Below are 15,630 nucleotides of genomic sequence, written 5' to 3'. Positions count from 1 at the left end.
TATATATATTATAATATATATATATTATAATATATATATATTATAATATATATATATATATATATATATATATATATATATATATATATATATATTATAATATATATATTATAATATATATATATTATAATATATATATATTATAATATATATATATATATATATATTATAATATATATATATATTATAATATATATATATATATATATATATTATAATATATATATATTATAATATATATATTATAATATATATATATTATAATATATATATATTATAATATATATATATTATAATATATATATATATATATATATATATATATATATATATATATATATATATATTATAATATATATATATATTATAATATATATATATATATATATTATAATATATATATATATTATAATATATATATATATATTATAATATATATATATATATTATAATATATATTATAATATATATATATATATATATATTATAATATATATATATATATATATATTATAATATATATATATATATTATAATATATATATATTATAATATATATATATATATATTATAATATATATATATATATATTATAATATATATATATATATATATATATATATATATATATATATTTTTTTTTATGGTGGTTTCCCTTTCTTCAATTTAACCTGGGCAGATGAGTAGTGGAGTTTATTAAGACACAGTACACTGGGTACAGGTAGAAAAAACCATGTATTTTATTTTTAACAAACAAGAAAACTATTAAACCATTTGATCCTGCCATGCTACACGACCAACATCGGATAAAAAGTAGTCCGCAAATTGGTCCCTCATTTGGGCAACTTCGACTGAGGACCGAAGAGGGTGCTGAGTAAAATCTGGCAAAGGGTTGGCAGCAGGCTCATCCATGTCAAAGTTCGGCCGCTCCTTTGCCATAACAAAATTGTGGAGAACCACGCATGCCTTCACCACCTCATCTACTGTTTCCATTTTGAGATTGATGGCGGTGCTGAGAATTCGCCATCTGGACACTAGAATGCCAAAGGCGCACTCTACAGTCCTGCGAGCCCTCGTAAGCCTGTAGTTGAAAATTTTCTTGCGGTGGTCCAAGTCACGGCTGGAGTACGGCTTCAGCAGGTTTGGGCACATCTGAAATGCCTCATCCCCAACCACTACAAATGGCAGTGGTGGAGTTTGGGTTTGGGGAAGAGGCCGTGCCAGTGGAAAATTGAAATGGTTGCCGTACAACCTCCAGCCCATATCAGAGTTCTTAAAAGTCTGTGAATCGTTGCCCCGTCCGAATGCCCCTATGTCCACCGCCACAAACCGGCAGTCTGCATCCGCAATGGCCATTAGGACTGTGGAAAAGTACTTCTTGTAGTTGTAGTACTCGGAGCCACTTCTTGCGGGTTTTGTGATGCGGATGTGCTTCCCGTCCACCGCTCCTAGGCAGTTCGGGAAATTGCAGACTGCCCAGAATTTCTCCGATATTTGAAGCCACTTTTCGGCAGTGGGCAATGGCAGAAACTCCGGACACAGAACATCCCACAGAGCCCTGCAGGTGTCGGCAACAATCCCAGATAAAGTTGAGATTCCCAGCCGGTACTGGAAATGCAGGGATGAAAGACTCTCTCCAGTTGCCAGGAACCTGCCAAACATAAAAAGAAAAAATAATTATATTTCTGTCTTGGGTATTACTAAAAACACTGAAAATAAAAAAGTACATGGCCTAACTATTTTGCATGTTTTTTTAATACAACATAGCAAAAAAACATTTTATAAAGGCTTGGGATTAGTACATGACAGAAGAAAAACCATTATGCAAAAAAGCAATTTCACAAAAATAATGTTAAAAATCAATAGCCAAAAAAAACCTAATTTTTTGGACCAAAAAAAAAAAAAAATAAAAAGCCAAAAAAATTATGCAAACATAACAACATACATACCGTAATGTGACAAGGAGCCTTTCTTCGGGAGGAATGGCACGCCGGAGCTGAGTGTCCCTTCTCCGGATGTTTCCTTCAACCATACCCAGCAAGTCAAGGAAGCTTTCCTGGGACATCCGTGTATAGTCAGCAAATTTCTCCGGGTTTTCCTGTAGCTCGCTGTACAGCGTGTGATATGCTCCACGGCTTGGCCGGAGTTCGATGATTGGATGCCTCCAAAACCTACGCCGCTGCCGTCTCTGCTGTCTCTCCCTCTCCCTTTCTTGCTGGCAACAAAAGACATACGCCTGAGACAGCGCAATGTCAAGATCCAGCTTGAAGCGGAAATTATCCAGACGCAAGTCCATCTTGACACCGGAAACAGCAGCAAAATCTGATGAATTCAGCAGTACAGGGTCTATAAAACATTCCAATGAAACACGCCCACTGGTGACCCATTGGTGGTCAAAGATTTTGCTATTGTGAAATGTCACACCTAAAAACGCATGCGCATAAAAAACGCAACCGCATGCAAAAACGCATGTAAAACGCAAGTAACACTGCGTTATTTTGACGCATCAGCGTGCGCATGAAGAAAAAAAAACGCACATTTGTTTTGCGTTTTTCTTTGCGTTTTTTATGCGCACGATGCGCTGCGCAAAAAAACGCTAATGTGAAACTAGCCTTAATGATTTGATCTAACATTGACCCAAAGAGCCGGGTGCCCTGAAACTGCAGATTGGTCAGTAATTTCTTTGAGGACAAATCAGCCTGCCAAGCCTTTAGCCAGACTGTCCGCTGGACAGCTACGTTACTGGATGCTTGAGCTGCGCAAGACACAGCATCCAGGGCTGCTGATACCATATACCTCCCGGCATGAGAGATTTGATCTGCGAACTCCGCCAGTTCCGCTAGTGGTGCCCCGGCCAATATGCCCTGTCTAAGCTGTTTGGCCCATTCTGTAACAGACTTAGCTACCCAGGCTGAGGCGAAGGCTGGACACAATGTAGCGGCTGCTGCCTGAAAGGCGGATTTTGCCAGGGATTCTACCCTCCTATCATTGGGATCTTTTAGGGCTGCCCCACTGGCGAGTGGGAGGACTGTATTGGTAGCGAGTCTGGACACTGGTGGGTCCACCGAAGGGGGAGGTGGTCCAGTTGGCGGTGAGATCTGGAGGGAAGGGATATAGAATCCCAAAACGATTCCCTCTCTTTAAACGCCTGGTTGGGTTTTCCTTTTCCCTGGCCAACATTTCATCAAAATCCTTGTGTGAGGCGAAGACCCTAGAGGGGGACTTATGACGCTTAAATGAAAAAACCTGATCATTAGGTTTTGATGCGGTGTCCCCAATGTTAAAAGTCTCGTTGACTGCGGCAATGAGGCCCTGAACCATATCCTTGACCTGGGACTGTTCTGGCCCATACTCAGAACCCTCCTCTGAGTGTGTCTCTGTTAATGCCTCGCCTTATTCCGGGGATGAGGACCGGGAGGAGGCAGACGGCCAGAGGAATTCTGGCAGTGAGATGGAGTGAGAAGGGGACCTTGGTTGGTGGTCCTGTCACGGCCTCTAGAAGGCCCAAAAGGAGGCTCCTTTGGTGCTCCTGTGTCCACTGGAATCTGAAGTGGCAATCTGTTAAGCACCGCTACCAAGGTCTGTGATACCTTGGTAAGGTCGGCCACAGACTTAGATAAGGAAGAGGCCCATCCTGGACACTTGCTGTCTCCCGTGGCGATGGATGGCCCCTGGGTGGCAGGCAAGGTGGCTTCCTCCTGCTCCAGGGGTAATGTGGGAGCTCTGACTGGCAAAGCGGGGGGGCTGAACCTGCTCTCTAGTGTGGGTGACACTGTAGGTCTGCTGTAATCTGAGCAGGGTGGCGAGGACTGACCTGAAGGAAGCCCGACAATGCATTTGGTACATACAAAATATTTGACCAAGGTCACTGAAGCAGATGAGGAGGAGGCGCGGGACTGCTCTCCCTTGGGCATACTGACAGGTTTTACCTGGTGCCGACCGTCGGGGGTAGAGAGCGGAGTGAGGGAGCAAACTGTAGTGCAGTACTCACATACCCACGACCTGTGTCGCTGCCGCCCGAAGGCTGATGAGAGAGAGCGAGGTGAACAGCCCTGCCGCTACCTAGAAGCCTCCTGGAGCACCAAGATGGCGCTGGTACAGGAAGAGGAAGCCGGGGGAGGAGCCTGCTGGGAGCCGGAATCTGGCGTCAGCCGTGCTGGGCTCCTGCAGGAGCCCAGGGCCATAATGCTGCCACAGGAGGAGGCTGAAACCGCGTTGCACCACGTGCTTGAAAGTAAGTGTTGGCTCTTAAACTAAGTATACAGCCATGGACTGCAAGCCTGAGTGCTGATTACAGCGGTCACATTCAGCCAGAGCGGCTGGTGAGCAGATCATACCACGCTGCAGCCTCTTACCTCCAGTTCACCCCGTAACAGGGGTCGGTTTACCTGCATGAAAAGATTGCAGTCCCAAACCTTTTCTGCAGGGCGTCTCTCTCGATCATCAGGCTCTGGTGGGCGAGTGATGGGAAACGAAGGTCAGGACCAGAAGCTGCCACCTGAACACGAGTCCTGTGTTAGGGGATAGGGTCCTGCCCGCGGGATTCATGAGGATACGGGGTGGCAATACACGCCGTACTCATAATCCCGATGTGGGAAAACAGATGTAGCATATCTACTCTGTATCCCTCCATGGTTACCTGAAAAGGAACGACGCACACTGAGGTAGGCATGGGTCTGCAAGAGACCTCTGTCCACCTCCTGCTGACAATAAGCAAAACTGATTCTCCTACAGCCGGTCAGAGGGGTGTATACTGCGAAGGCGGAGTTAACATTTTTTTTCATGCTTAGTGTCAACCTCCTAGTGACAGCAGCACACACCCACGGTTCCTGTGTCCCCCAATGAGACAAAAGAGAAATCGCACGTTTTCTGGGAAGGAGTCCGATTCTGAAGCAGTAATTTTCTGCATAGATGGGCACATAGCCTAAAGAATATGGACACAATTAAGAATTCTATTTTTTTTTTTAATGAATTGCAGATATTTTTGGTAAAAAGAAATTCTGCAATGGATTAAAAAAAAAAATAAAAAAATAATCTAGCTGGTAACACTCACATGTTTCTCACACATTTACTGTGTAATAAGAACAATTGAACCATAAAATATAAATTTTTACAGTATTTCAGTTTAACTTTAAAAAGATGAACGCCCATTACTGTACATTGCAGCTATCAAAATCCGCCAGTAAACTCGGTCTAGCTCCATTCCTTACGACATGTAACTATTCACCTAAACTGTATACACAGCAATGATTAACAAAATATAATAGTATTGTGCTTTGTATTAATGTTCAAAGGGGTCGTCCAGCATTAGGGTACAAGTCTGCCGTCACTCCATGTGACAGCAGACTTGTGAATCTTCACACCAGGCGCACATTACTCATTGACGATTCTCCGGTGCCGGGCATTGATGTGACCATTCTTCCGGACATGTTCTGACTACACGAATGTGGACTCGCACCATACATTTGCACTAAGCAAGGCCACTAACGTTTAGTAGGCACGTGGCCACATGTATGCAAATCACATATTTATGGTCAAGCACCGGAGAATCTTCACAAAGTACAGTGCTGACGATGTGAAGATTCACAAGTCTGCAGTCACAGAATGACTGCAGACTTGCACCATGAGGCCTTTACAGCTATTGATTAAATTATTTGCAGAAATTGCAAATGAAACCATTAGATGTTGCTCACAAAGAGCAGATCAGGAGCACGTGTAGGTCTGTATTAATACAGAGGTTTGCCAGAAGGGAGGACCTTATCAAGTTAGGACTAGACTATGGTTTGCATGTCGATTAACGCACGGCAAAATATTTAATAGACTTAAAAAAAAAAAAAAAAAAAAAGTTTGTAGCCTAATAAAATAATTAAAACACAATGGTTTACGTTAATCTTACCGCCGATCGTTCCATCTGCCTCATCTGGCTGTAGGCTGGCAACACTGGTAGAGTCCATACGTAGCTGGAGCTCTGCCACTCTGGCACGCAGCTGTTCAATGTCACTTTCTTTACTGGCCAGCTGCATCTGAAGTTCATTCCTGGTATTGCTTTCTTCAGTCAATTGCTAAAAAGACATTATATAAGGCATTACAAGTTTAACTTGAAGGAAAAAAACACCACAACACCCAAAGAAGGTCATATACTAAGAAAACAGACCAAGATATCTAAATCAGTCCATCAGTTTTTAGACCCTCCAAACAGCAAGACCTTATCTTCATAAACCCTCCTACCGGATGATGGCTTACATGGTCTACATTCCAAACGTGGGCAATCAATGAACTCAAATTGTTTGACTGGTTCTCTTGCTTGATCTGACATGTCAAGTCATTGCCTCATTACAACTGGGTCAGTTGCCTCGAAGCTTAACAAATATCACATGTCCTATTCTCATAAACTGGACATTGCGGCTTGTCAAATGGGGAAGGGAGACGATGCACAACTCAACTAAGTTGCAGCAAGTGTGCAAGCAATTTATCTGTTTGCCTGCTGTTACAGCTTTCCAAGTAACTTAAAGGAGTTCCCTGTGCATCCAACTCATCTATCATCATCTGTATTGGGTTGAGGTTGGGTGATTGTGGAGGCCATGTTATATAACACAGCGCTCCATACCTTTTCATCTCAGTCACGCAGCCATTACATAGCCTGGAGGTGCATTCTGGGTCATCGCACCGTTTCACCACAAATGATAGTCCTACTAAGTGCAAACTAGATGGGACGGCATGTCATTTCAAAATGCTATGGTAGCCATGCTGAGTAAATGAGCCTGGAATTCAGAATAAGTCCCCAACAGTGTCATCACCAAAGAACCCTCACACCTGCCACATGATGCTTTATAGTGGACATCACATATGTAGAAGCTATTCGCTCATCATTTCTGCTTCTCACAAGACTTGGGGCACTGTAACAAAAATGGCAAATTTTGACTCATCCAACCATAGTACAGATTTCCCTTAACGTCCAGATCTTGTGTGGCTTGGCCCAAACAACTCATTTTGTTTTCGGTCCTCAAAAGTGGTTTCTTTGCAGAAATTCACGAAGGCGTGCTTTTCTCAAGTCTCCTGTGGACAGTTGATGTGGAAATGTGTGTTACTTCATGTCTGTGCTATCAATTTACAGCTTCTGAGGTGGGTAACTCTGCTGAGCGTATCCTCTGCAGCAAAGGTAATTCTTGGTCTTCCTTTGCTGGTGTGAACCTCATGAGAGCCGGTTTCATCATAACAATTGATGATGTTCATGACTGCACTTCAGGATACCTCCAAAGTTTAGCACTTTTCCAAACTGACTGACCTTTAGGATATAAAGTAATGATGGACTGTCCATAGCTCACTGGCTCTTGCCATATTCTGGCATAGAATAGTTGAGGATTAAGGGACAATCACTGCACCTGCAAAACACACCTGATGGTCGCAAACACTTTGTGAAGGGTTGCGATTCCACAAATGAATTATTGATGAAGCATATAGGCTCTTTGAAAATAGTTCCAGGTGACTGACTACCTGATGGAGCCGATTGGGAGAATGTCAAGGGGGTATAAAGCGGTCATCAAATTAAAAGGGGGGTACTTTGTGGAATCAAAGGCTTAACACATTCTGGTTTGTTTCTCTATGCTTTGTCTCTGTCTGGATTTGCTGCCATTAATCTGAATCTAGAATATTATATCTACATATATATCTATATATATATTTTTTTTTCCTATGTGGAATATTTCCCAATTTAGATAGTGATTCTAATGCACAAATTGGTTGCTTACCATTAACATTTCTTCTATCTCTTTCTGAAATTTGGTAACCATCTGGTTGTAATTCTCCTTCTCCTGGTTAAGATCCAGCTGCAGCTTCCGGTTTTCCTTCTCTTTCTTTCTCAGGTCTTGCGTGTTCGCTTTCTTCCGGTCCAGTTTGAACTCTTTCCGATTCATAATCTCAGCTAGTTTGTTTACAGCCTAGATGAAAACCACAGCACAATGAGAGTTTGCCACATTCAAGACACAACGGTAATGATCCGTCATATTCGAGAAGCATGAGCCGGAAATTAAATCATTCATTTCGACATCAACGTAATAAATCAAGCCCTACTTGAACAATGCCGCGCACATTACATGCCCATATTTGAACATGATGCAGAACGGGTTTCTTTCTATTAGGCTTAAAAGTAAAAATCCTCATAAAAATCCCCACACAATACAGTCTGTAATAGACTCTCAGTCATAGAATATTTATCTGCATTGTCACTCACACACAGGCCTCATAGCTGTATGAAGACAAGCTAGAGGAGCCATCACTTACCTGCGTTTTAAGCGTTCTCTCAGTGTTTATATTCTTCTCATACGTAATCTTTAAATTGCTAATTTCTTCTTGCTTCAATTTAAATTCTGCAAAATATAAATAAACGTTAAAAGAAGGTGTCCCTATCAACCAATCATGTCCCCTCCTCACTGTCCTGTGTGTAAGACCAAGTGGCTGCAGCAGGAGCCTCCCCCCTTCCTGAACTGATAGGATATGGAAGCCCTTCCCATCCTACCCCATACACTAACAGCCAACTTTTTTACAAGTTTTCTCCACCACGCGGCAAACTACAACAGTGAGGACTTCATAATGCCATTTGTGAACAGATGCAAATATTCAGAGACACATAGTAAAGGCGTCAAACATCGCAATCCCGGCCTATTATAAAGTGAAATACCTTCTTCCAGTGTCTTAACCTTTTCACTCAGTTCTGCACTCTCTTTGGTTACTTCCTGAACATCTTTGGTTAATGTATGGTTCGCCTCCTCCAACTGTCAAAATAATGGGGAAAATACATTAAAAAGAAAAAAAAATTTTAAAGGGCAAAAAAAGGAAAAAGTATTCAGTATTTAAAGAATATAATAAAAAGATCACTTTTTTTTTTCTTTACTCATGATACCACACATTTATCTTATGTCCTGATAGGAGGTTTCCTGACAAGTCTGACTTTTTATTACTTCACACTAAAATTTTCATTTTCAAGATCAAAAAATCACAGTGATCTCTGCTACAGATCTAGTAGTTCTCTGTATATCCCCGCCCACTCAACATTCTGTGTTGTACCTGGGCATAGGCAGAAAACGTTCAATCAGTGGTGGGGCGTGGTTATACAGAGCTCATGAATATGGAAGACAACATCCCATCAAGTTTTCTAATCCTTTAGTGATAAAATCACTGTTTTATAAGCAGGAGATTATCAAGTAGCCCATTAAGTGACATCACTGGAATCGGGGACTCTGCCTCTACATTATACTGCTCTAAGATTAGGTAGCAAAAACCTGGTAACAGATTCCCTTTAATTAAGGAACTTTCATGCAGGCAAAGGAATAAGTCTTACTGACATTTGGTTATGGGATCTGAGATCTTCCAATTACAATTAACTGAAGAATGATTTATTCACACAAAAAGATTGTTACAATATATCACTATTTAGATTCTTAGACGCTGAATAAATGTGGCCATGTAGATCAGACTAAGCTGAGAGAACCTGCTGAGTTTTAGATTTTTTAATTTAATATCGATTTTTTTTTTTTAATTGAGATGCACATAAAACGTTAACGTTCCATTTACCAAATACAAGAAAATACACTGATCAAAAAATAAACGGCACACTAAAATACCACATCCTAGAATTCAGTGAATGAAATATTCCAATTGCAAATCTTTATTCATTACATAGTGGAATGAATTGAGAACTATAAAACATGCATGGAGGTCTGGATTTGGAATGATACTCAAAATCAAAGTGGAAAATCAAATTACAGGCTGATCCAACTTTAGTGGAAATGCCTCAAAACAAGGAAATGATGCTCAGCAGTGTGTGTGGCCTCCATGTGCCTGTATGACCTCCCTACAATGCCTGGACACGGTCCTGATGAGGCGGCGGATGTTCTCCTGAGGGAACTCTGGACAGTCTGTGGTGCAACTTGGCAAGGATGGATGGATCAAGACCTGGTGTCCGAGATGTGCTCAATTGGATTCAGGGCAGGCCAATGCTTAGCATTAATGCCTTCATCATGCAAGACCTGTTGGCACAATTCATCCACATGAGGCCTAGCATTGTCATGCATCAGAAGGAAATCCAGGGCCCAGTGTACCTGCATATGGTCTCAAAATGGGTCTGAGGATCTCATCCCGGTACCTAATGGCAGTCAGGGTACCTCTGGCTAGCACATGGAATGTTGTGCGGCCCTCCATAGAAATGCCTCTCCACACCATTACTGACCCACTGCCAAGCCGGGCATGCTGGAGGATCTTGCAGGCAGCAGAATGTTCTCTGCAGCATCTCCAGACTCTGTGACATGTGCTCAGTGTGAATAGCACAGGGGCCAATATCGAATCTGCTAATCTTAGGTGTTCTCTGGCAAATGCAAATCGACCTGTACGATGTTGGGCTGTATAAGCTCAACATCCACTTGTGAATGTCAAGCCCTCATGGAGTACATTTCTGACCGTTTGAGCAGACACATGGATGTTAGTGGCCTGCTGGAGGTCATTTTGCAGAGCTCTGGCAGTGCTCCTCCTGATCCTCCTTGCACAAAGGAGAAGATAGCAGTCCTGTCGCAGGGCTGTTGCCCTCCTACGCCCCCCCCCCCCCTACCTTGTCTCCAGGTCTAGTTGGCCTGTGTCTCCTTGTATATGCTCCATCTTCTGGACACTGTGCTGACTGACACAGTAACCTTTCTTGCCACAGCTAACACTGATGTGCAATCCTGAATGAGCTGCACTATCTAAGTAACTTCTGTGGGAAGACACCACCTCATGCTACTGTACCTCTAGGGGTGAGAGCAATGACAAAATGCATAAGTGACCAGTACAACAGCCAAAAAGGATGAGAACAGAGAAATGGTCTGTGGTCACCCGCTACAGAACCACTCCTTTATAGGGGTAGTGTTGCTAACGGCCTATCATTTCTACCTGTTGTCTGTTTCATCTGCACAACAGCAGGAGAAATTCATTCACAATTGGCGTTGATTCATAACTGGAAAAGTTGATTTCACAGAAGAGTGATTGACTTGGAATTACATTGTGGTGTTTAAATGTTCCCTTTATTTTTTTGAACAGTGTAGTTGCAACAAATACAAAAAGAAGAATAGAAAGACCTCATAATACAATAAACGCATATTACCTAGAGAACTAGGCTACTGGTTGTACTGCAGGGCCGGGATCCCACCCTCTCAACTACTTCTGTAAAACCCAATTCTACCAGCGTCAGGTGAAGGAATAGAGATGAACCCACTCATTTCAAAAGGACCAATAGGGTAATGTAATTTTTACAAGAGGTCCTGTATATGCATAAAGAAAAAGGATTGGGTATGCTGAATTTATACATGCCCAGTGCCTTGTTTTCAAGAAAGATATGCTGCTGCCAGAGGTGTCTGCCAGGTCCTTCCTCCTCTTTCCCTACTTTTTTTCCCCCCGGTTACTGCAAAAAGATCCAGAGAATAAAAACAAGCCGCTTTTTATATTAAAACATTCTAGTCGTTACACGTGACCCCTGTTCTAGCGCAGTGCACCAACATCACTTTTCAGGCAGTATTTTGCCCATTTCATCTGGATCTTTTCCAGTTTGTAACTGCAGGAAAAACCACACACATTACTTACAGAAATTGCTGCAGATTATCCGCAGACTTCACCCTTTCCATGGCTAATGATGAAATCCATGCTAAATCTGAATTGACATATCTGTTAACTTAGCCTTTAGGAAATGAAATATTTTACCTTGTGGATGGTGTGATCTTTGTCTACGACGTCTTGTCTGGTTCTTGTTGACAGCTTTTTGTTTTCTTGGGTCAATTCAAAGCATTGCTCCTCAAGAAGTGCCCTGGCCAGCTGCGCAGACTCTGCTTTTGTCACAGCCAGATCCAACTGCGCAGCTACGGTTTCTCTGTAAAACAGGGTAAATCACTTGCATCACACATACTTCTGAAATTAGGATAGATTACCATTCTGCGTGACTGCAGACTTGTGACGCACAATGCACACTGCAGAATGCTCCGCTGCCGGCACTGAGAGCAGTGATGAATATTTCCGGACACCTTCTCACTAGATGTGTCTGGCCTCACTCAATTCACAAGAAGGACATCGCACACATGCATGCTCGCTCTAGGAGAATCCTGACAGTGCACAGGCCCACCCGGAGCTACGCTACCCTTTACTGCATCAGCGGGTGTGATACAGTAACTCTGCAGTAGAGAAAGCAGACATGATCTTACTGCACTGACTGTTTCCGTTCTGTAAACAGCAAGTGGCATTAAGTCTGAGGCCTACGGAACAGTAGGTCCAGGATGCAGTGGCATGATGACATCATCATGCCACGCACAGAACGTCAGTGTGCCTGAGCAATGACATCACCACGTCAGACACCCTGAGACCTGCCACTGTGTGCTGTACTCACAAGGTTTAGATGAGTACAAGTTTATTTTAAGATTTAGTGATTGTTTAAATTTGTAAGGGGGTCCTGATACAGCATGGGGGCTACTACATCCTACGGTGTGGGGCCATCATATAGTGTGAGCACTACTGTGGAGGATTAGTTTTCGGGACATAATACTGTCTATTGGGAAGCTGCAGGGACATCATACTGTGTATTGGGGAGTTGTGGTGGCATATTGCAAGTTGTACAGGTGAAGCCTCAGGGAACACTATTAATGTTAAGCGGACACTTGTTATAGGGGAGCTTTTGGCATTGTGACTGTGGAAGTGGCACACGGGACATTATTACCGTATATACTCGAGTATAAGCCAAGATTTTCAGCCCATTTTTTTAGGCTGAAAGTGCCCCTCTTTGTTTATACACGAGTCATTGTCTTAGGGGGTCGGTGGGGGAGCGGCAGGAGGCGGCGGCTGTCACATCATACTTACCCACTCCTTGAGTGATTGCTGCAAGTTCTCCCTGCATCTCTTTTGTCCTGGTAAGGCAACGTCTTCCTGTATTCAGCAGTCACGTGGTACCGCTCACTAAAGTAATCAATATGCATGCGTCTCCATTGCCATAGGCGTGGAGCACATATTCGTTACTTGATTGAGCGGTACCACGTGACCGCTGAATACAAGAAGTTGCCGGCGCCGGAGACCATCGGATAAGCAGGGAAGTCCAGAGACCACGCCAGGAGGGGGCAAGTATGATGGGAAGGACGGGGGGGAGCCGTGACAAGCCATGCATACAACAGGGGGAGAACGTGGGACCCATGCATACAACAGGGGGAGAACGTGGGACCCATGCATACAACAGGGGGAGAACGTGGGAGCCATGCATACAGCAGGGGGAGAACGTGGGAGCCATGCATACAGCAGGGGAAGGACGTGGGAGCCATGCATACAGCAAGGGGAGGACTTGGGAGCCATGCATACAGCAAGGGGAGGACGTGGGAGCCATGCATACAGCAGGGGGAGGACGTGGGAGCCATGCATACAGCAGGGGGAGGACGTGGGAGCCATGCATACAGCAGGGGGTGGACGTGGGAGCCATGCATACAGCAGGGGGAGGACGTGGGAGCCATGCATACAGCAGGGGGAGGACGTGGGAGCCATGCATACAGCAGGGGGAGGACGTGGGAGCCATGCATACAGCAGGGGGAGAACGTGGGAGCCATGCATACAGCAGGGGGAGGACGTGGGAGCCATGCATACAGCAGGGGAGAACGTGGGAGCTATGCATAAAGCAGGTGGAGAACGTGGGAGCCATGCATACAGCAGGGGGAGGACGTGGGAGCCATGCATACAGCAGGTGGAGAACGTGGAAGCCATGCATACAGCAGGTGGAGAACGTAGAAGCCATGCATACAGCAGGTGGAGAACGTAGAAGCCATGCATACAGCAGGGGGAGAATGTGGGAGCCATGCATACAGCAGGGGGAGGACGGAGGAGCCATGCATACAACAGGGGGAGGATGGATGAGCCATGCATACAACAGGGGGAGGACGGAGGAGCCATGCATACAGCAGGGGGAGCCACACATACCAGGACAGGAATGAGGGGACAATGCATAGCCGGCTTATACTCGAGTCAATCAGCTTACCCAGTTTTCCGTGGCAAAATTAGGTGCCTCAGCTTATACTCAGGTCGGCTTATACTCAAGTATATACGGTACTTTCTAGGGGGGAAAAGTGGACACTGTTTTCTAGGGCACTTGCACAGGACATTAATATATTCTAGAGGTCTGTTTTACCATCTAGAGGGCACAAACAAGGTGTTTTGGTTTGTAAGGGGGCACAGTTGTGGCATTACTATGGGGGGCACTAAGTAGCACTGTTTTTGTGCCAAACAGCAGGTCCAGTAATAGCGACACATATGGCAGCAGTGGCTCAGTATTTGGGTGACATCAGGATGACATGTTTGTGCAGGTTGGAAATAGATGTGGACGGCGCAGGAAATGTGAAGTCAAATGTGTCTTTGTTGTAATCTGTGCAGCAGAGTCTTGCCTGGAAGATGTCATGTCGGTCTTGGCCAGATGGAAAAGACAGGAAAAGTGAATGACTCCAACAGAAAGAACATCAGCTCGTAAGTGCCATCTGTAACTCTACTGTATGGTCTTACATGTTCTGCAGGACTGGTATCTACCACTACATGGTCAACGTATGGTGGTAATATCAGTCTTTGTATAGCGATTTAACCACTGCTGAGGTCCTCATGTACCTATTATTAGGGGGCACCACCATTGTTGTAACCAGGGTTACAATGAGAATATAAACCCCGTATCTACATGACCGGCTTCCTTTAAATGTCTATCTTCAGTCATCTCAGTGTGAAACCAATTTAGTAAAATGTACAATTAAAATTGGTGAAAGTTAAAACATCAGTAAGCATACGTGAGGACAGGGATAAATATTCCCTTGTGAAGAGAGTATAGACAATGTCGGTATTGCTTCATAACATGCAGAAATAAATAATAAATAAATAAATAAATAAATACAAACATACTTTTCATTTTGAACTTCATGGAACTTCTTATCCAGTTCTTGGCTGAGCTTTGTCTTCTCTTCGACTTCTTCCTTAAGTTCTTTAACCTGAGTTTTGTACAGTGTCTGCAGGACAATCAAAGATTTAATACTAAGCAGGTCAAATTCATAGAAAAAAAGTAAAAAAACGAATTGCAAGGACAATACAGCTAATAATTACAGCAATGTCAGAATGGGGGATAGTGATGTCGTGTAGTAGCAGCAGCGTCGGACTGGAACACCTTGGGCCCACCAGAGAAAATCATTCTTGGGGCCCACTATGTAGCTACATAGAAAGAAATACCAGACCACCAATTGTGCGGTAAAACGCGCTAATATCAGGGTATAATATAAGGCAGTACAGGTCTTAGTTATGTAGCAGGAGTTGGGGTAGCCTCCCTAATAGAATATAAAGCAGCCCCCTCATAGAATATAATGCAGCCATCTCATAGAAAATAATGTAGCCCCCTCATAGGGTATAATGCTGCCCCCTCATAGGGTATAATGCACCCCCTCATAGGGTATAATGCTTCCCCCACTCATAGGGTATAATGCACCCCCTCATAGGGTATAATGCACCCCCTCATAGGGTATAATGCACCCCCTCATAGGGTATAGCGCACCCCCACATAGGGTATAATGCTGCCCCCTCATAGGGAATAATGTACCTCCTCATAGAATATAATGCTGC

General features: G+C 43.5%; 1 protein-coding gene across 2 annotated transcripts in view; it reads right to left on the bottom strand.

The window, feature by feature from the left end:
- ROCK1 (Rho associated coiled-coil containing protein kinase 1) overlaps positions 1-15,630 on the bottom strand; it is a 173,321-nt gene that overhangs the window by 28,284 nt on the left and 129,407 nt on the right. For both annotated transcript variants that reach the window (XM_073550864.1, XM_073550863.1), the window contains exons 22-27: positions 14,923-15,026; positions 11,722-11,887; positions 8,678-8,771; positions 8,281-8,366; positions 7,749-7,937; positions 5,897-6,062 (exon numbers count right to left, since the gene is read on the bottom strand). In XM_073550864.1, the coding sequence (XP_073406965.1) occupies positions 5,897-6,062; positions 7,749-7,937; positions 8,281-8,366; positions 8,678-8,771; positions 11,722-11,887; positions 14,923-15,026 (805 nt within the window). The remainder of the gene's footprint in view (positions 1-5,896; positions 6,063-7,748; positions 7,938-8,280; positions 8,367-8,677; positions 8,772-11,721; positions 11,888-14,922; positions 15,027-15,630) is intronic.

The sequence above is a fragment of the Dendrobates tinctorius genome, unplaced genomic scaffold (assembly GCF_039654945.1).
Source record: "Dendrobates tinctorius isolate UK_male_01 unplaced genomic scaffold, ASM3965494v1 ptg000171l, whole genome shotgun sequence".
In the NCBI taxonomy this organism is placed as follows: Eukaryota; Metazoa; Chordata; class Amphibia; order Anura; family Dendrobatidae; genus Dendrobates; species Dendrobates tinctorius.
This window is presented reverse-complemented; position numbering and strand designations above follow the sequence as displayed.